This window comes from Stenella coeruleoalba (genome assembly GCF_951394435.1).
Source record: "Stenella coeruleoalba genome assembly, chromosome: 6".
Classification (NCBI taxonomy): domain Eukaryota; kingdom Metazoa; phylum Chordata; class Mammalia; order Artiodactyla; family Delphinidae; genus Stenella; species Stenella coeruleoalba.
Genome location: NC_137151.1, coordinates 1,342,845 through 1,366,045, shown reverse-complemented (window position 1 = coordinate 1,366,045; position 23,201 = coordinate 1,342,845). Strand labels below are relative to the sequence as shown.

At 37.7% G+C, this 23,201-nt stretch overlaps 1 protein-coding gene across 2 annotated transcripts in view; it reads right to left on the bottom strand.

Moving 5' to 3' along the window:
* PTPN4 (protein tyrosine phosphatase non-receptor type 4) overlaps positions 1-23,201 on the bottom strand; it is a 178,229-nt gene that overhangs the window by 51,517 nt on the left and 103,511 nt on the right. For both annotated transcript variants that reach the window (XM_079923967.1, XM_079923966.1), the window contains exons 11-13: positions 14,571-14,634; positions 10,520-10,692; positions 959-1,027 (exon numbers count right to left, since the gene is read on the bottom strand). In XM_079923967.1, the coding sequence (XP_079780093.1) occupies positions 959-1,027; positions 10,520-10,692; positions 14,571-14,634 (306 nt within the window). The remainder of the gene's footprint in view (positions 1-958; positions 1,028-10,519; positions 10,693-14,570; positions 14,635-23,201) is intronic.

The window sequence follows — 23,201 nt, the reverse complement described above, 5'->3', positions numbered from 1 at the left end:
AAGAGGGGTTACTTGTTCTTCACTGTGTTCCCAAGGCCTGAAACAATGCTCGGCACAGTAGGTCTTCAGTAAAGATCAGCTGCCACCAATCTGGTCACTCTCCCTCGTCAGAGCTCTTGGCTGAGTTTTCAATCATCTATTGGACAATCTGGTTAGATCGTTGCTCAGGCATCTCAAACTAGACCTGTGCCAATTTAACGTCTTCTATTACGAGTCTGTTCTCTCCTGTAGCCCCTGTCCATTTTATGTCACTCCAAGCTGACAAGTCTCTCCAGACACTCCTGTCTCTCACACACCTCCACCAACGGGTCAACAACGTGTGCCTGTTCCACTCGCAAAATAAGCTCCTCAAATTTGTTCCCTAGTAACCACTTCACTGTCAATGTTTTAGTTCAGACCTTTGTTATTTTCATTTGGATTACTGCAATAACCTAACCGGTCTCTGGGTACCCAGCCTTACTTCTAATTCATTCTCTATACTTGCTTATAAAACTATTTTCTAAACCATAAATCTGATCATGTCATCTCACTGGTTGAAAAGCAAACTGGTTATTAACAGATCTTAAAAAATGAACATAACAAAATAGCACCCAAATAAAAAGCAACTTATTTCTTAACAATATGATTTAAAGAAAGAAGAAATGGGCTGGGTAATATATGAGATGAGTCACTATGTTTCTCAAAAATGTTAACAAAAGGGAAACAAGCCTTCCAACAAAATGTTATATTAATAATATAATACTTGATTCTGCCTAGTCAGGGTTACAATCCTTGGTCCACTAAAAAAACCTGATTGAGTAAACTAGACAAACTATTTCATTATTCGCTCAACATAATTTATCATTTAATTAAAGAAGGAATCATGTGATAATTCTGTAATCATATTTGGAAAAAGAGTTTTTAGCAATTTTAACCTTGCTTTAAAAAAAATTCAGACACTGAATTAGAAGTGGCTTACCTTGCAAACACCCTGTCTTTATTTGCCTTTTCTTTGCCATATTGAACTGACTGGACTTCAGTTCTCCCACTGAAATAGATAAATATGTACAATAAGAAAACCTTAAAGAGAACTACAAGATAAAATGACAACACACAGCGTGACTATACTACAATTACATGAGACAAGATATTTCTAGCAGAGAAAAGGGAGCAGAGGGTAAGAAGGAAAGAATGGACTATATTCCACTTCTACCTGGATGGATGAAGCTTAATTACAGTTCTTCCATTAATGAACAAGGATGTGTTCCAAAGACACTTCGTTTTCAGATACTCCTTTGTTTGGGAGTGAGTATGAAAGAAGTAATTCTGTCTGAGAGGAATTCCTCCTCTGCTATGCCCTGGAAAGGCACCCCTCTAGACTCAGAAACAGGTTGCGCTGTCCCAGCTCATCTAAGCCCTGCCCTCCTGCCACGTCTGCGGTTTGGCTAGTGTCTTTACTACTCCTTCAACAAGGGCCTGACACATTGGGGGAGATCTCGAAGAACTGCTCTTTCCTTGAGCAAGCTTTTCCTCCTCACCTACTGATAACGATCACAGACACATCCTCAAATCCCTCCACGTCCAGATACAGGCAACTCCAGATATTTTTATATAAGAAGGAATGAAGGTCAGAATATGGTTAAGAGTTGGGCATTACAGGGGGTTATCTTGAAGGTGATTTGTCTTCCAAGCACACCGTTTATGCCTGGGAACTGAGCTTCCTCTGTGGTACTCCAATGTGTTGAGAGCAAATTTGTAAATAAAAACTTGGTTCTCAGAGAATCTGTTACTTGACACATCACATTATTTGAGTGAATGAATACAAATGTTTAGAATATCAAATATAACCATTTACATAGATGGAAATTTAATATATATAAAAGCATACAAATATAGGTTTCCAAAGCTAATAAGCAAGCAATTTTAAGATCATCTTCTATGGACAAGTATAGATAAATGTGAATAGAATGGCACATCTGTTCAAGTTTTAATGGAAAGTCAGAAACACTGTCACGATTTTAAAGTTTAGATAAGTTGATGTTTCTTAATACATTTCCTCTAAGAAGGATGAGCTACACTTGCAATTGTGAACAACGTAACAGATTTAGGTTCACCACTGCTTTGTACTTCCACATTAGAACAAGGACTGTAATCCCCTGGACATTTTGGAACAGAGATAACAAGGGGGTGTGTGTGTGAGGAGGCTGGTAAAGGAAGTATTAAATCCCCTGATATTCAAAATTCCATCTCTCAGTTTTCGTGAGAGATGACAAGAGTGCTAGTATTCCCAACCATTGCTGATAATGAGGGGGAAAAGCATTTATCCAATGTGTATCCATTAGGGATAGGACGGTATCCAGATAAACATGTCATGCTGCCATTCCTACATCGCTCACAAGATTATTAATCATTTTGGTGATTAAAAAGTATTCTGGATACGTTTTTGAAGTTCTTAAGGACTATAAACAGAAAGCCTAGCTTTCACAACTACAGACATCTACGGCTTGCTTATACACACGAATTTAACTTCACGTTAACCGAGCTGCCCAGGCCTCAGTCCTGTCCTGCTCTGTCTGCTACGCCCCGCATCTGGGAGGCTCCCCTGCAGGCTGGCTTTCTGTCAGGTCTGCCTTTTTTCTGGTGGGAGATCAGAAAGCGGAGCAAGTCAGAAGCAGGTGACCGTCAGATGCTGGCAGCCGCTGTAACAGCAGCAGGGACAGGGCACAGAAAGAAACAGAACCCCGCAGATGATGCCACCCCTGATTAAAGCAGCACCGCCCTGGAGATCCAGAATCGACAGTAGCAGCTCACCAGTGCGGCAGCAGGTCTCAGCTTGTGGGCTCCAGCCCAGAGTGACACAAGCTTCTGACCCTCAGGCATTACCCATTCTTCCTGCTGCTTCTCCAAACCCCCTCCCTTTTGTTTTCTTAGCCTTTCTAACACCTGTGTTAGAAACCAACTGCCTCAATTAAATTGCTTTTATTTGAAAAATCAAAAGAGCTTCCTGTTTCCCGGACTGATAGAGTAATTTTCCAGGAAAGAGGATTCAAATGGGACATTATTACTCAAAAGGCTGAATGAACAAGTTGAATTTCATAATAAAAATATAAAGATTAAATTCAAATATGAGGGGAAAATGAAGTGTTTATATGTCATATTATGCACATTATTCTACAGGGTTTAGTATAATTAGAACAAAATGTAAAACTGTAACATAATCTAAGAACACTAAATTCTGACAGCAAGATACTTATCTTAAGAACAGTGAGAATATACCAACTGGTGAAAGCATGCAGGCTTCTTGTAAGTAATTCAAGCAATATCGCAAAGCATAACAAAAAAAGTAAACAGATTTAGCCACAGCCATAGCCCTAAGAAATAATCTCCATTATGAGCAGGGAAAAATCGTTCTGAAACTCTATACATACATAGAAAAGGCTACAAATATGGATATAATTCTATTACAATGTGATTATGCTATATATGCCACAATGAAAATACTAAATGGACTTCTCTTGAATTAAAGGAAAGAAAAAGGCTACCATTCATTTACAAAAGAAGGAGGAGAAGAATAAAAAGGTCAGGGAAGGGCTTCCCTGGTGCGCAGTGGTTCAGAGTCCGCCTGCTGATGCAGGGGACACGGGTTCGTGCCCCGGTCTGGGAAGATCCCACGTGCTGCGGAGCGGCTGGGCCCGTGAGCCATGGCCGCTGAGCCTGCGCATCCGGAGCCTGTGCTCCGCCACGGGAGAGGCCACGACAGTGAGAGGCCCGCGTACCACAAAAAAAAAAAAAAAAAAAGTCAGGGAAAATCTTAAAAGCTTAGTGTATTATATTAATATTTAATTTTTGTTACTATGGATTCACATAGTTCACTAGTCCCTGCTTCCTCTTGCTTTCTTATATTATTACTTTTACTTTGCCCAAGTTTATAACATTTTAATACTATTCTGTAGTTATAATTCTCACAGTTGTCAAGGATTCGTTCCATATTTAAAGAATTTAATCTTTACTCTGACTTCTTTCACCGAGATGCTTCTTGAGTCATTTTGAATTCTCTCTTAGATGGCTTAACTTTACCATTAATTTTTTTTCAAAATAGGCTCAGAGATGTTATGTTCCCTGAGGTTTTGTATATTTGATACTGTCTAGCTATTGACTCTACGCTTGAACGGGAACCTGGTTCAGTATTTTTCGGTCACTTGTTTCCTTTAAGACTTGACAGACAAAGGGTGGCCCATAAGCTACATACAAACCTGAAGAAAGGTTTTATTTAGCATTCACAGTGTTTAAAAATATTTAATCCCAAATATTTAATCTAACAAGACTGATAAGGGAAAAAGAGAGAAGACACAAATTACCAATATCAAGAATGAGAGAAATGACCTTACTAGATTCTAGAGATATTGAAAATATAATAGGGTAATATTACAACCTTTTTGCCAAAATATTCAAGAACTTAGACAAAATAGATAAATTCCTTGAAAACCATGATCAAAGTCCACCCAGGAAGAAAGAGAAAACCTGAACTGCTTCATTGGTATGAAAGAATCTGAATGTGCTGTTCAAAAGCCTCCTATAAATAACGCTTCTGCCTTAGAAAAGAACAGAACTGGAAAATTCTATCAAACATTTTAAAAGGAAATAGTATTTCTAGAGAAACTCTTCTAGAAAACTGAAAATGAGGAAATACTTCCCAACTCATTCAATGAGGCCAAAATGATCCTGACGCCAAACCTGATAATGACATTACAAAAGAAAACGAAAGAGAAATATCCTTCACAAACATAAATGCAAAACTTCTAAACAAAATGTAAACAAATTAAACAAAATAATATATAAAAAGGATAACAGATCATAACCAAGTGGGGTTTCTCTCAGGAATGTACGGCTGCTTTACCATTTGAAAGTCAATCAATATAATTCATCAAATAAACAACTAAAAAGAAAACTCATATGATCATTGTGATAGCTGCAGGAAAAGCACTTGACAAAAACCAATAACCAATCCTAATAAAAACGTCCCACAAATGCGAAACAGAGGAACTGCCTCAACATGCATGATACAGGGCATGTGTGAAAGCTCACAACCAACATCACACTTAACAGTGAAATACTGAGTGGCTTCCCCTGAGATAAGGAACAAGACAAGGATATCTGCTCTCACCGCTTCTACTCAACACTATACTGGCGATTCTAGCTGGGGCAACAAGTAAGGAAAAAGGAATAAAAAGGATCAGAATAGAAAGGAAAAATTAAAACCGTTTTTGGCCTTTAGGAAGAAAATCTTTCGGCAACTATAAAAAAAGTTCCTAAAATAAATGAGGTAAAAGCGAAGTTTAACAAAACAAGATCAACATAAAAAAATCAACTGCGGGCTTCCCCGGTGGCGCAGTGGTTGAGAGTCCGCCTGCCGATGCAGGGGACACGGGTTTGTACCCCGGTCCGGGAAGATCCCACATGCCGCGGAGCAGCTGGGCCCGTGAGCCATGGCCGCTGAGCCTGCACGTCCGGAGCCTGTGCTCCGCAACGGGAGAGGCCACAACAGTGAGAGGCCCGTGTACCACAAAAAAGAAAAAGAAAAAAAAAAAATCAATTGCATTTCTAATTAACTGTGATGAACAATCTGAAATTAAAATATAATAAGACAATTTATAATAGCATCAAAAACATGAAATAATTAAGGATACATTTGGAAAAGATGTGAAAGAGGTATATGCTGAAAACTACTGCTGAGAGAAAATTTAAGTAAATAAAAAGATGTACCATGTTTCACGAGTCATAAAACTCAATATTTTTTTTATTGGAGTACAATTGCTTTACAATGTTGTGTTAGTTTCTGCTGTACAATGAAGTGAATCAGCTATGTGTATACACATATCCCCTCCCTCCTGGACCTCCCTTCCACCCCACCCCACATCCTGCCCATGTAGCTCGTCACCGAGCACCGAGCTGAGCCCCCTGTGCAATACAGCAGGTTCCCACTAGCTAGCTATTTTACGCATGGCAGTGTATATATGTCTACCCTAATCTCCCAATTCGTCCCACCCCTCCCCTTCCCCCGTGTCCACACTTCGGTTTCTATTTCTACATCTCTATTCCTGTCCTGAAAACAGGTTCATCTGTTACCATTTTTCTATATTCCACACATACGCGTTAATATACAATATTTGTTTTTCTCTCTCTGGCTTACTTCACTCTGTATGACAGACTCTAGGTCCATCCACATCTCTACAAATGACCCAATTTCCTTCCTTTTTATGGCTAATATTCCATTGCATATATGTACCACATCTTCCTTATCCATTCATCTGTCATTGGACATTTAGGTTGTTTCCATGTCCTGGCTATTGTAAATAGTGCTGCAATGAACACTGGGGTACAGGTATCTTTTTGAATTATGGTTTTCTCAGGCTACATGCCCAGGAGTGAGATTGCTGAGTCATACGGTAGTTCTATTTTTAGTTTGGTTTTTTTTTAATTAGTACATCCATACATTTTTTGAAGATATGATTATTTATTTTTGGCTGCACTGGGTCTTCGTTGCTGCACATGGGTTTTCTCTAGTGGTAGTGAGCAGGGGCTACTCTTCATGCGGTGCATGGGTTTCTCATTGAGCTGGCCTCTCTTGTTGCAGAGCACGGGCTCTAGGCACAAGGGCTTCAGTAGCTGTGGCTCGCGGGCTCCAGAGCACAGGTTCAGTAGTTGTGGTGTACGGGCTTAGCTGCTCTGTGGCACGTGGGATCTTCCCGGACCCGGGATTGAACCTGTGCCCCCTGCATTGGCAGGCGATTCTTAACCACTGCGCTACCAGGGGAGTCCCAATTTTTAGTTTTTTAAGGAACCTCCATACTGTTCTCCACAGTGGCTATATCAATTCACATTCCCACCAACAGTTCAAGAGGGTTCCCTTTTCTCCACACCTTCTCCAGTATTCCTTGTTTGTAGATTCTTTGACGATGGCCATTCTGCCCAGTGTGAGGTGATACCTCGTTGTAGTTTTGATTTGCATTTCTCTAATAATTAGTGATGTTGAGCAGCTTTTCATGTGCCTCCTGGCCATCTGTATGTCTTCTTTGGTAAAATACCTGTTTATGTCTTCCACCCATTTTTTGATTCAGTTGTTTTTTTGATGTTGCACTCCATGAGCTGTTTGTGTATTTTGGAGATTAATCCTTTGTCTGTTGCTTCGTTTGCAAATATTTTCTCCCATTCTGAGGGTTGTCTTTTTGTCTTGTTTATGGTTTCCTTTGCTGTGTAAAAGCTTTTAAGTTTAATTAGATCCCATTTGTTTATTTTTGCTTTTATTTTCATTACTCTAGGAGGTGGGTCAGAGAAGATCTTGCTGTGGTTTATGTCAAAGAGCGTTTTTCCTACGTTTTAGCTCCGTTTTTCTTTCTCAAGATTGCTCTGGCTATTCGGGGTCTTTTGTGTTTCCATACAAAGCATAACATTTTTGGTTCTAATTCTGTGAAGAATGCCAGTGGTAATTTGATAGGGATTGCACTGAATCTGTAGATTGCTTTGGGTAGTAGAGTCATTTTCACAATGTTGACTCTTCCAATCCAAGAACATGGTACATTTCTCCATCTGTTTATGTCATCCTTGATTTCTTTCATCGGTGTCTTATATAGTTTTCGGCATACAGGTCTTTTGTCTCCCTAGGTAGGTTTATTCCTCGGCATTTTACTCTTTTTGTTGCGAAGGTAAATAGGGTTGTTTCCTTAATTTCTGTTTCTGATCTTTCATTGTCAGTGTATAGGAATGCAAGAGATTTCTGTGCATTAATTTTGTATCCTGCAACCCTACCAAATTCACTGCTTAGCTCTAGTAGAGAAAACTCAATATTTTTAAGACGCCAATTCTCCTGAAACTGATCTATAGTTTCAGCACAATTCCAGTTAGAATCCCAGAAGTCTTTCTTGTAGAAACTGATCAGCTAATTCTAAAATTCAGATGAAACTGCAATGGGCCTAGAACATTCAAAACAACTTCTAAAAAGAACAAAGTTGGAAGACTAGTACTACTGGACTTAAGACTTACTATTAAAAAGTCCAGAAATAAGTCCACCCAAATGTGGACCACTGATTTCTAGCAAAGGTGTAAAGGCAATGCTGTGGAGAAAGAATAATCTTTTCAACAAAAAATGCTAGAACAACTGGATATCCATATGTAAAAAGACAAACGTCAATCCATACTTCACACCATATGCAAAAATTACTTTCAAATCGATCATAGACCTAAACGTAAGGGTTAAAACTGTAAAACTCTTAGAAGAAAACAGGAGTAAATCTTTGTGACCTTGGGTTAGGCAAAGATTCCTTAGATATGACACCAAAAGAAAGATCCATGAAAGAAAAAACTGGTAAATTGAACTTATCAAAATTACATGCTCTTCAGAAAACTAGTCAAATGAAAAGATACCAGGAGGCAGTGGTAAGAATCTGGTGGAATTAGAACTCTCATACACTGATGGTGGGCATGTAAAACGATAACACGTGCTTTGGAAAAACGACCAGCAGATTCTCGCAAAGTTAAACATACATCTACCGTAAGATCCGGTGATTCCACTCCTAGGTATTTAACCAAGGGAACTTAAGCAAATGTCCATACAAACCCTTCCACATCAATGTTCACAGCAGCTTTATTTGTAATAGCCCAAGCCCGGAAGCAAGCCAAACAGAGAAACAACCCACTTGATATCCATCATTCAGTGAACGGATAAACAAAATGTGTTATACATCTACACAATGGAATACTACCCTACAATAAAAAGAAATGAACCATCAATCCAGGCAACAACAAAATATATGTTTTCTATTTATATAAAACCCTAGAAAATGCAAACCAATTTATAGAAACAGAAAGCGGGCCAGCGGATACATGGGGACAAAGAGAGGAGAGAGAAAAGGGGTTTCAGAGGGGTAAGAGGAAAATCCCGGGGTGGATATGCTTGCTATCTTAATTGTGGTAATGGGTTCATGGATGTATATACAGCCCCAAACATGACATTTTAAACTTTAAATATGGTAAATTATTCTGTCAATTATACCTTAATAAAACTGTTTTAAAAATGTAAAATCTGCCAGTACTAGGTCCATATTCCCCCAAGGGCAACAACAGCCTGAACGGCAAGTGTTGCTGCCCTCAACCAGTATTTTCTTTTTTAATTAGATAGTTCTTGAGCTTTTGTTTTTAAAGAATTATTTAATTTACTGTTTAGGGCTTCAACTTCCATGATGAGAAATTTCCCTCCTTTTTTGTTTTGTTCTGGTTTTTTTTGGCTGCAACATGCGGCATGAAGGACCCTAGTTCCCTGACCAGGGATCGAACCCATGCCCCCTGCAGTGGAAGTGCAGAGCCTTAACCACTGGACCGCTGGGCAAGTCCCTTGAGCTAGTCTCTTTTTGTCAATATCAGGTAGAAATTTCATCCTGTTTCAGGGATGATTTTCTCCCAAACAGGTTTCTTCAAATGTCTTTGGTATCTGTAGTCATCGTGACTAGATTTTGTTTTCTGTGGTAAAGTTTGGGGAAATTACTTGATTTTTTTTTTTTTTTCATCTGAGGCTGGTTTAAATTATGGTTAAAGGCTGGTTACTACATTCTATTAATTTCTTTGTTGCCTAAGTGAAGTGGTGTGTGTATACTGACGTGTATGTCATATTTTCAAGGTCAGAGGGAAGAAACAGTTCTGCTAAAGTTAAGTATAGTTCTTGTATAACAACCCCGGTGGTCGTTTAGGTAAGGAATTAAGTTTATTGAAGGAATACCAGTATGGTCTGCACTGTTCTCTCACTGGAGATTTCTTCTGTACCTGCTAAGATTTAGTACCAATAGATAAGACTTTTAGATTTTTCCTTGACTCTCACTACCGATGTCATACTCATTCCCTAAACCTAATTACCTTTAAATTTACAAGTACCAACACCTTACTTTCCCAGTACTGCTTTTAGGATGGTGACAGGGGAGCCAATCATGACATCAAGCCACTTAAGAATCTGCTGTGCCTTTTTTATGGTTACAATTTCCTTAATTCTAGTTAAGTGCTGATACTGAATTTTGGGGCTACTTTTATTTGGAAGAAGGATGTGTTTTTAATGGTATATCCTGTACGACGCTTTATGCTGTTGTGTTTTATTTTCTGATTACAAATGGGGCATTTATAAATGCTTGAGGTTTACAATACAAATCTTTTCTGGGCCACATCTAAATATTTTCTTCACGAGAAAGTCATCTTACAAATATTTAACAAAGACAATGGAAATTATAGCAGGAGTAGATTGTAACTAATTAAATACAGTTGATTTACTTTAGGAAATAACGACCTGGAATACAGGTAATGGAACAGGTTTCTCAAGTCTGGCTTTATAATGAGAACCTACAGAACTTTCTGCTGATTAGACAAAGCGGCCAAACTCCGCAAAGACTTTGACTTAGTAGGCGCGCATGAGTAACAGATTCTATGGTTCAGTAAACTAGACTTTTCTTTAAAAGGAGGAAAAAATCCAACACTGAAGTATCAAAGCATAAGCAATACTTACCAATACCGGAATTTTGAACCTAATGTAAAATAATGTGCAAAAAAATTCTTTTGAGGTGGAAGTGGTCTGTCCAAACGGAAGAATGTGTGATGTTCTACACATGCTTTCCACAAGTTTTTACATGCTCTGTAATTCACCATGTTAAATCCCAATAGTGTTTCTCTAGATTCATGCTGTAATAAATGACAAAATGCAGAGAATATCATGAGAATGTCAGGATCTAATGTTCCATTTAATTTATTTTTTACAGGTAAATACTCTACCTTTACAAACACTAACCCTTCCTGTGTCTTTTTTGCTTATCCCATAAAAAAGCAGTAAAATTAATGGAAAGGTTTGCAAAATGTGGACCTCATTTGGTAATATTACAACTCATAGGAACTGTTATTTTAGAACACAGTTAGAAACAAATTTAAAACTTGATATGTATCTATTTTCAAAACTTAGTAGCTATAATTATTTCAAAATACAATCCTGGCCCACAAATTAAACTTTAAGATACACCAACAGACCTTTCAACAAGATCTCTAAACTTATAAATCTGTCTAGATTGTAAAAAAGTAAATAAAAACATTCAGCACTTCTGAACACTATTTTGAAATTCTTATTTTAAAATAAGTCGCAACAGGGACTTCCCTGGTAGCGCAGTGGTTAAGAATCAGCCTGCCAATGAAGGGGACACGGGTTTGAGCCCTGGTCCGGGAAGATCCCACATGCCGTGGAGCAACTAAACCCGTGCGCCACAACTACTGAACCTGCGCTCTAGAGCCTGCAAGCCACAACTACTGAGCCCGCGTGCCACATTTACTGAAGCCCACGTGCCTAGAGCCCGTGCTCTGCAACAAGAGGCCACCGCAACGAGAAGCCCATGTACCGCAGGGAAGAGAAGCCCCCGCTTGCTGCAACTAGAGAAAGCCCACGCGCGGCAACGAAGACCCAACACAGCCAAAAATTAATTAATTAATTAAAAAGTTAAAATAAGCAGCAACAGAAGCATTTCTTTAATTTTTCTTTAAAAATTTGGCACAAATTGCTATTTAAATAAATGGTTTCACTGAACTATCTATAGCAAGGCATACATGTCATAGGTGTCCAGCTATGATTTTCACACAGTGACTGCAACCAGGTCCAGAAATGGACCGTTAAGCAGCGCCTCCGAGCGCCTTGTCTTCCCGTCTCTACCACATAACCTCTACACGTGCCCACCTTCTGCCTTTTATGCCCACAGGTTAATACCACATAACCTCTACACGTGCCCACCTTCTGCCTTTTATGCCCACAGGTTAATACCACATAAACTCTACACGTGCCCACCTTCTGCCTTTTATGCCCACAGGTTAATACCATATAACCTCTACACGTATGCCCACCTTCTGCCTTTTATGCCCACAGGTTAATACCACATAACCTGTACACGTGTGCCCACCTTCTGCCTTTTATGCCCACAGGTTATCATGCTTGTTTCTCAACTTTACATACACGGACTCATACATGTATGTCTTTAGGTCTGACTTCTTTTGTTCAATATTATGTTTCTATATTCCTCCATGTAATTGTGAAGCAGTAATTGACTCACTTCATTCTACACACTATTCTCTCATGTGAACAGACCACAGTTTATTAACCTGTTTACCGTTGACAGACATTTAATGTTTCTAGTTTGGTGATGTGAAAATGTTGTTCCTGTGTGTATTCCTGTATTTTGTCAGATGCGCGTAGGTGCGAATTTCTGTTGCTGGGCCATAGATGCCATGCGCTCACCTCTGGTCGGTGCCGCCCAGCCGTTGCCAAAATGATCAGCCTGACAGGCACCCCCTCTACCAGCAGCGCATGCTCTTCACACTCCCCGGTCACTGGCTCCCCATCTTTTTGCTCCACTATTCTGGTGGTTGCGTGAAATTATCACATTTTGGTTATAATCTGTATTTCTCTGATGCTTAATTGAGGTTCAACAGCTTTTCATGTTACTGGCCATGGGGATATTCTCAGTTCTGGAGTGTCTGTTCAAGTCACTAGCGTACTTCTGGGTTGGGCTGGATACACAACCAAGGACATAGACGGTGTGTGTGTATCATACACATATTCTGTGCTATTTGACTTTCTTAATCATGTCTTTTGACGAACATAGTTCTTAATTTTAACCAGTTCTAGTTACTGATCTTCTCCTTTAATGTTAGTTTCCCTTCTATGTCCTATTAAAGCAATCTTTGCCTACCAAAAGGTCATGAAGATACCTTCTATGACTAAAATACAGTAAAATGCCCATGTATAAATATTAAGCTGTGATATTAGAAGATGATATGCTTAAAATGTCACTTCTTGATCACCAGAGAATTCTTAATTCTGTGTAACAGTGGCTTTGTATGCATTAACGCTCCCTCAGAGGATGGTTGTGAGGATTAAATGATATGAAAACGGCTGATCGTTACCAGGCACACAGTACGACTTTAAGAAATGTCAGATACTATACTAGTGGTATTATTAACAACAGTAGCACTATAATGGGGAGCAAATTGGAAAAGTTGACTTAAACACCGCCTCCTACCAATATAATTATCAGAGTAAAATGTTTGCTCTCTAGTTTCCAGATACGATTTATTATATTTTATTCCTCTAAACATTTATTGAAACATGTACAAGAATGTTCATTAACAGCATTAATCATAATAGTCACAACGTGGAAATGGCAAAACTGTCCACTAACATAGTAAGAACGAATAACTAATGTATGGTATATTCATTCAGTAGAATTCCACAGCAAGGGAGCAAACTATCGCTAGGTGTAACAACACGAATGAATCTCACAATGTTAAGGGGAAGAAGGCAGATAAAAATGAAAACGTTCTGTATGATTTTAGATTTTAAAATTCAAAACTAAGCAAACTAATCCACGATGATACAAATGAGAATAATATTTACCTTTTGGGAGAGTTAATGACTGCTAGTGGGCGTCAACTCCATTAGTAATAATACCAGCTGCCAGGGTGGTAGTAATGTTCTACATAATAACATTGTATATTATATACTTATCAAGCACTATACTTAATTTCTGTTGGTTTTATTTCGATAAAAACTCTCTTGAAATAAAACGTCTATGTTTTGTGAGTATAATGATGAATCATAGTCAGTAGATCAATATCCTCTATAAAATACATTTGATTCAAATATATTTTAAGGCTTTGAATACATTTTATTTTATTATTTATTTATTATGTATTTTTGATGTGGACCATTTTTTTTTAAGTCTTTATTGAACTTGTTATAATATTGCTTCCACTTCATGTTTTGGTTTTTTGGCCTCGAGGCATGTGGGATCTTAGCTCCCCGACCAGGGATCGACCCCGCATTCCCTGCACTGGAAGGCGAAGTCTTAACCACTGGACCGCCAGGGAAGTCCCTGAATACATTTTATACACATATACACATATACACATCCTGAAATGTGCATTAATTTGTCAAGACTTCTAGTAATGTCAGTCAAAGGATAAGGTTAATTTAATTTATGAAATAGATAAAATCATTTATAAGATGAAATTCTTTCCAACGCTGTACTTTCTGTGATAATGTGTTGTATTTAATACACAAAAAGGACATCAGTCCAACAAAGGGAGGAAATGTACTACACGTTCATTAACTAGGAACAAAACCAAACGCTCAGAATCCCCCAAATGAAACGTACTCCTATGTGAAAGGAAGTGCTGTTTAATGTACTCCTATGTGAAAGGAAGATTTAGTTTAAAAAAAAAAAAAAGAAAGAAAAAGGACATATAAATGCTCAGTTACTGACCTCATGAATGGACCCTGGGGACGACAATGAACATCACAATTGAGACCAGTTTCTAAGTTCAAGAGATAGCAGAACAGATATCTAGAATAACTTCTGATCAGAACCATAGAAACACTAGGGATATACTTTGTCATAAAATGTGAACTACTTAACTGAGTAGGCAGTTATTAACAGTATTAACACATTTACTTGCACTAAAAGTTCTGTAATGAATGACGACTTATTTCTTAAAGGACTTAAGTTATGCTAATAAGATCAACTCACCAATTCTTTTCTCAGTTGAATAAAAAACTGTTTGCACTTAAAAGAAATTTTTACAATCTTCAACCTGGATAAAAAGAGAATGAATTGGAGTATTTAAAATATTGAACAAAGATAAAAATATTAATCTAAAAAATTAAAAAATAATCTTTTAACTGTATGTTTAGTAATGTCTAAATATTTAATTATATATACATATATAAAGTACATAAAGAATCTATTAAAGTTTTTGGTGCTTCGTGAAAAAATAATTAGAATTTATATGCTCAACTGAGCTTAGTTTTATCAGAACATTTTGCTGTAAACTATACATTTCCCAATTTTGTGTCTAAAGAAATACATAAAAACACATATCACGAGTTAAAATTTTAAGAATACCAATAATATAGTTATTTACTCTTTAAAACTGCAAGTAGTTTTCTGCACGTTAAGAGCTTGGAAATCACCAATCCATCCTGGCAACAAGTAAAAAGCTCAACAGATTGAAAAATCCACAACTCTTCTTAAATACACAAGGAAGGGAAGAGCACAGGGCAAACGGCTACCCCCGAGACTTGAGAGACCAACAGCTGAGTACAGGGAATCAGAGCTTCCCAGAGAAGATTCAGGAGCAGAAACTGCCAGAGGAAGCAGTGCCAGGGTAGGAAAATCTGAACTGTATTTTATGAGTTGTGGAAGGCTCAGCGTGGTCAACCCTGAGAGTTAAAAACCCCAAGAGGCCCCAGTCATAGGGCGGACCTCACGGTATTGTGAGATTTAGCTCTAGAAGCTCAAACAGATTCCGAAAATAAATACCAAAGAAAAGTACCCTCAGATTTCCGACAGGGAAACGGAAAGAAACCATGCTGAACTAGGCCAGAGCACTCTGCTCTTAACAAGGCCTACCTTTAGGGGAATCTTGTTAACCAGAGCCTGACCTGGGGGAGGAAAATACCCAAGTCCAGCCCACTCTAGCCATCCTGTCCCACCCAAGGGGAGAGAAAAAAAAAATGAGAAACACTGTGAAGCTCACAGTCTAGAGGCCTGGGCTCATTAAAACACTGAGAGCTAATCACAGGACTACAGAAAACCCCCTTCTGTCGACACCTCACCACCACATTACTAAGAGCCTATTTACAGCGTGCCTGTTACCAGGGTATCCTACCTGCCCATCAAGAAAAGATTACAAGGCATACCAAAAGGCAAAAACCACAATGTAAAGACAGAGTAAGCATCAGAACCAGATATGAGAGGAATGTGGGACTTACCAGACTGGGAGTTTAAAACAACTACGATTAACAGGCTAAGAGCTCCAAAGGATAAAGTAGAAAGCAAGAACAAAGAACAGATGGGCAATGTAAACACAGAAATGAAAATCATAAAAAAGGACCCCAAAATAAAAAATTAATATGCAGAAACCTGTTCCACTTCTATACACTAACAACGAGCTATCAGAAAGAGAAATTAAGGAAACAATCCCATTGACTATCACATTGAAAAGAATAAAATACCTGGGAATAAATCTACCTAAGGATGTAAAACCTGGAAAACTATAAGACACTGATGAAAGAAACTGAAGAGGACACAAACAGATGCAAAGATACACTGTATTCTCGGATTGGAAGAATTAATATTGTTAAAATGACCATACTACCCAAGGCAATCTATATATTCAATGCAATCCCTATCAAAATACCAATGGCATTTTTCACAGAACTAGAACAAATAATTTCAAAATTTGCATGGAAGAGATACATGTATATGTATAACTGAATCACTTTGCTGTACAGCTGAAACTATCACAACATTGCTAATCACCTATACTCCAAAATAAAATGAAAAGTTAAAAAAAAAATTTGTTTGGAAACACAAAAGATCCCGGATAACTAAACAATCTTGAGAAATAACAGAGCTGGAGGAATCCTGCTTCCTGACATCAAACTATAGTACAAAGCTACAGTAACCAAAACAGTCTGGTACTGGCATAGAAACAGACACATAAATCAGTGGAAGAGAATAGACAGCCCAGAAATAAACCTATGCTCACATGGTCAATTAATCTATGACAAGAAGACAAGAATATACAATGGAGAAAAGACAGTCTCTTCAATAAATGGTGTTGGGAAAACTGGATGCTACATGCAGAAAAATGAAAACTGGACAACTTTCTCACACCATATACAAAATAAATTCAAAATGGATTAAAGACTTAAATGTAATACCTGAAATCATAAAACTTCAAGAAGAAAACACAGACAGTAACCTCTTTTACATTAGTCTTAGCAATATTTTTTGGTTATGTCTCCTCAGGTAAGGGCAGCAAAAGCAAAAATAAACAATGGGACTACATCAAATTAAAAGATTCTCCACAGTGAAGCAAACCAACAAAACAAAAAGGTAGCCTACCAAATGAGAGAAGATACTTGCAAATGATATATCCAATAAGGGGTTGATATCCAAGTATATAAAGAACTTTTTTATACAACTCAGTATCAAAAAACAAATTTGATTAAAAAATGGGCAGAAGACCTGAATAGACATTTTTTACAAAGACATACACATGGCCAACAGGGACATTAAAAGGTGTTCAACATCATTAATTATCAGAGAAATGCAAATCAAAACTACAATGAGATACCACCTCACACCTGTCAGAATGGCTATTATCAAAAAGACAAGAAACAACAACTGTTGACAAGGATGTGGAGAAAAGGGAATCTTTGTGCACTGTTGGTGGGAATGTAAATATGTGCAGCCACCATGGAAGACAGTATGGAGGGTCCTCAAAATTCTAAAAATAGAACTACCATACGATCCAGCAGTTCCACCTCTGGGTATGTATCCAAAGAAAATGAAAACACTAAATCAAAAAGATTTATGCACCCCTGTGTTCATTGCAGCACTATTTATAACAGCCAAGATATGGAAACAACCTAAGTGTCCATCAATAATGAATGGATAAAGAAGATGTGATGTGTTTGTATATGTGTGTGTGTGTGTGTGTGTGTGTGTGTGTGTGTGAATATTACTCAGCCATAAAAAAGAATAAAATCTTGCCACCTATGGCAACATGGATGGACCTCGAGGGTATTATGAAAGTGAAATAACTAGAAAGAGAAAAACAAATACCTTATGATTTCATTTATACGTGGAATCTAAAAAATAAAACAAAAAGAGACTCAGATACAGAGAACAAACGAGTGGTTGCCAGAGGAGAGAAAAGGGTGCAGGTAAAGACAAAAATGTGAAATGGATTAAGAATACAAACTTCCAGTTATAAAATAAGTCATGGGGATGTAATGTATATAGAGGGAATATAGTCAATAATACTATAATAATTTTATATGGTGACGGATGATAACTGGACTTACTGTGCTGTTTCATAAGGTATAGAAATATTTAATCACTATGCTGTACACCTGAACCTAATATAATGTTATATTAATTATAAATCAATAAAAAATTTATTGAAACTTGTTTTATGGCTCAACATATTTTCTCTCCTAGTAAACAAACCATGTACCCTTGAAAGGAATGTGTATTTTGCTGTTACTAGGCATAGTATTGAAACAGGAGGGAAGGGGAGCAGGGCACAACCTTTGAAAGAATGACATAGCCATAGGATATGACAGAAACTGGTAAGAGCCAACTAGATCCAAGACGGCGGAAGATTCGACTTCCAGTAGACCTTGAGCCTCATTATATGCTCACTGTAATGCATTAGCTAAATGACACTCCCACAGGCGCCATGACAGTTCTGAGGCCAACCATAGAAGGCCAAAAGTGGGTGGTGGCCCAATTCCTGGAAATCTCTGCCCCTTCCCCCAAAATAGCTGGAATAATCCCCACTCATTAGCCTATGAAATTACGCAGCCCATAAAAACTAACCACACCATGTTTTGGGGCCTCTTGCCTTCTGAGATGGCCCACCCTCTGCCTGTGGAGTGTGTTTCTCTCTAAATAAATCCACTTCTTACCTATCACTTTGTCTCTCACTGAATTCCTTCTGTGATTAGACATAAAGAACCTGAGCTTCAGTAAGTCCTAAGACCACGTGTGTGATCTCAATTAAAAGACAGTGGGTTCTGGCTGGGTTTGAGTCCCCGCCCATGGGTTCAAGTGCAATCTGAGTCGCACAGTTTCAGTATTGTATATCAATTAAGCCACGAGATTTGACAGTGCTTGAAACTATTTCAACTGATTTTTTATTGTCTAGTTTTTGTATTGAGTTCTGAGAGGGATATGCTCAAATCTCCAACTACGATTGTAGAATTGTCTATTTTTCCTTATTTTTTCCTTCATGTATTTTGAAACTGTGTTATTATGCACATGTATACTTATAACTGTTGCTTGTCTATTATCAGGTGTATGGGTCATACTTTCCTTTATCTTTGTGTGTCTTGTAATATTTTGCTGGCAACCAGATGTTTTACATATTGCATCGCAGTGAGTGTAAGTTATTTGTTTCCCATCTTCCCAGCTTCCTGTTATTTGGTAGTTTACGTACATGGACTCTATCTTCACCCTCAACCTCCAGTTCAGGCTTCTGCTGTTGCTCTTCAGGAAAGCACAGCTCTGGGTGTGCCCACAGGAATACTGAGATGACCAGGGGTACTAAACATCCCATTCTCTCAAAAACCACACCCAGCTGAGAACTCCTCTAATTGCCAACACACTGCTCTATTATTTTCAGCAGCGCCCTGGGCCATGAATTGCTTCAGGAACGAATTCAATCAAATTGTGACTGTTCCAAAGGAACAGTCTCTGAGGCAGGCACTTGACGCTATTTGCTCTACTATCCTGGTTTCTGTCTCTCCTGTTGTCTTTGGGTTTCCCAAGACAGTCCTTAATTAGCCTGAGCTTTGCAGTGACTTAAGTTGTGACGCTTTGTTATTATACAGGAGCCCTGGTGATGTGTCAGTTAAGTCTGGGGCTGGGGAGGAACTCGTCTTTAATCCTGTGATTAGGTCTCGGGTTTAGTGGTCTGAGCCCCTTGGCTGCACCCTTCGGTGCCCGTCAGCTCACCCCTCCCTAGCTGCAACAGGAAGTACAGAGAGGGCTGGAAATGGGTACTTCCCTTCCCCCACCTTGGTTAGGCTCTGGTAAAACACACGTTGGTTAAGTATTGGTAAAATAGATTTCCTTGAGGGCAGATCTTTGTTAAGGAGAGCAGAAAGCTCTGAGCGTATTTCAAAACGGTTACTTTCCTGCTCAACTTCCATCCCCTGCCCTTCGAACACAAGCGGATTTTTCTCCAATCTTCGCCCTGAGATCCTGGTGGGGTGCCTGGTAGTAAAACTCATGAGAATGAGGGGTCCTTCCTAAGTAAATTAGTCCAAGCTAGTCTCTGCTCCATCTCCAGCAATCTGTCAATCACCCTGCATGTACTCCTACCAGGGGTGGCTGCAGCGGTGGTTTCTAGTCCTGGTAAGTTGTCATGCCTTGTATTCACCTGTCTCTCCAGTTTTCAGAGCTGCAGTAAGTATGCCCTGTGTCCTCAATTCTCTGAGGGATCTAAAAAGAGTTGCTGATTTTGAGTTTTTTCAGTTTTTTTTTTTTTTCTTGTGAGGACAGGGGTGACAACTTCCAAAGTCTTTACCTGCTGGACTGGGAACCAGAACTCTCTCCATCCCTTTTCATTTTACTAATGATGTTTTTTGATGAGCATTAATTTTAATGAAGTCTAATTATAGAATCCAAGTAACTCCCAATTCAGTATTCAACAGCTTAAAAGTATGAACTTGAACTGGATAATTTAGGGATAACCATATGTGGAAAGAAATGAGGGAATCTATTACATGGAACACTACTTTTTCTACACATAGCTCTAATTTTGAGAGAAGAGGTAAGTGAGAAGCTAGTGTTTCAGAAACTGAAAGACCCAGGTTTATTTAAAGCTCTGCTTCATACTCATCATACTTGTTAACACTGGCCCAGTCAGCTTCTCTGGCATTTCTCACTCCTTATCCATAAAAACAATGCTAACAACACCCAAGTTGCAGGGTTATAAGGTACAGATAAAATGCATTAAAATCCACAAGTGATTTTTTTCCTACCTTATTAATCTTATAAAACTATCAGCTCTAAAACTTCCACCTTTACTCAAAACTCTTCATTCATGTAGAAATTTGGTAATTCCGAGCTGTAATCATACTCCATTTTTATCAAGTGATTTTTATGATTTCCTCAAGGAGACTTCCACAATACTTTGCTAAAATATCAATTTAAGGGCAATGGCAATTCTACGAACACTAATTTGAATAAAGATGATGAGGCTGAAATGGTTCCTTATTCACATGTAGTATTAATAAGAAGTATGTTGCTTTTCTGAAAATAGATCCATACTTTAAGAACTAAAAGTAAACCATGTATTTGATGATTTTCACACAACTTAATGATTGATTTTCTTTGGAAATCAATTGATATTGGATCTTAAATCATGGCAATTTGTGGTATATGTATAAATGTACTCCTAATGTTGTAGTATGTACTGCTATGAGTAGTTAGGATCAGAAGAAATCCTTATGTTCCAGGATGATGTAGGTCCAGTAGCTTTAACAACTTTAAATCCCATCTATTTAGTTTAATTCTGGAAAATAAAAATTTAAAGGAATACTATATAGTATTTTCCAATCAATATCTTAAATGCTCACATTCTTCTTTTTAACCTAACTTGTGTGATAAAGACTTATAAACATGAGTTCTATTTCTCAACAGGAAACTACCTTCAAGAATATTTAATAATAAAATAATATACCAACTCCTCAGCATATGGAATATATAAGATCCTTCACAATCTGAATCTAATTTCTCTCCTAAGCAACATTATTATACCTTAAATTCTTGTGCCCTTGCTTCTGTCCTCAGTGAAGACAACTGAAAAAAAAAAAATCAAACCAAATATCCCATCATCTCCTCAACTTGCCACGTCCTTTCTTACTATTAGGCTCCTGCAAATGTTTGGTACCTTTACCCTGAATTCCCTGACTGAACCCTCTATACACACATACCTCTTCCATACTTCCTCCTCACTGAAGAAATTTCTATTCATCCTTTAAGAACCATCTCAAATACCACAGGGCCATTACAATTTTCCCTAGTGAAATTATATCCTTGGTGTTTCCAAAGTAATTTGTCAAAAACTCTTCTAGAATCCTTATTGTATAATTTTGAAAATACAGAAAAACTTAAGATTATCATTTTAACCACATCACCCGAAAAGAATTTATTTCTGATTTTGACATTCATAGAAAATGTAAAATTAATAAAAAGTATTTTAACTGTCTTTAGTAAAATCAGAAAAGTATTAATATTGAAGATGCACATTTACCATTATGAAAGTCAACAACTGTAACTATCTCTTCTGAAGCATTTAAGTTACAAATTGTCTTATTATGTTTTGTAATTAATTTTTATGTGCCCACTTTTAGGCAAGGACTATGTCTTGAACTGTTTTGTATTCTCCTCTGAACATAACACAATTTGAATTATACAGGAAGAACTTAAAAGATGTGAGATGAAACACTAAATGACCTTTGATTTTCTTTATGAGCTTTATAGAGGTATAATTTATATATAAAATGAAATATCCCAATTTTAGGCAAACAAATCAATGAGTTTTGACAAATGTATTCAGCTGTGTAACTACCACCCACCCAAACCACCATGTAACAATTTCCATCACCTGAAAATGTTCCAATGGCAACCAAGGGTCTGCTGTCTTTATACTGTGTGTTCTCAGGAATTTCATATAAATAGAAACAAAGAGTACGTCATCTTTTGTGTCAGGCTTCTTACACTTAGCATAATGTTTTGAGGGGAGGGTCACCCATATTGTTTAGTGTGTAAAACAGTTCATTTCTTTCACTGCTAAACAGTATTCCAATGCAAGTGTAATCTGCTTGTCCTTTCACCAACTGATGGACATCTGGAATTCTGTTTTGTGCTGTTATGAATAATACAGCTATGAACACAGTGTGCAAATCTTTATACAAACTTGTATTTTCAGTTCTCTTGGGTAAATATCTAGGAATAGAATTGCCAGATTATATTGTAAATCTATGTTTAACCTTGAAGAAACACCAAACTGTTTTCCAAAGTTGGTCTACTAGTTTGCATTCCCACCAGCAATATATGAGATTTCTAGGTGCTTTGCTTCCTTGCCATTACTTGGTATTATCATTCTTTTTAATTGGAACTATTGTAGTGAGTGAACAGTAGTAGTTCACTGCGGTTTTAATGTGCGTTTCACTAATGACTGAGCATCTTTCTGTGTACTTATTTGCCATCTGTATATCTCCTTTGGGGAGTATCTATTCACATATTTTGCCTATTCTTTTTAATCAAGTTGTCTTATTACTGAGCTATAAGAGTCCGTTACATTCTTTTGATAAGTCCTTTATCAAATATGTATTTTATAAAAGAGTGTTTTTTGCCTTTTCATTTTCTTTACAGTGTCTTCTGGAGAGCAAAAATATCTAATTTTGATGAAGTTCATTTCATCAATTTTATATTTTGTATTTCATGTTTTCCTAGATAGTGACCTATTGGGGAAATTTATGTTTATTTTCTCAACGTAATTGTGGCAATTTTCTAAAATAATAGCTTCTGTCAGTTATCATATATCTATTAGTGTTATATAAGTGACTAATTACA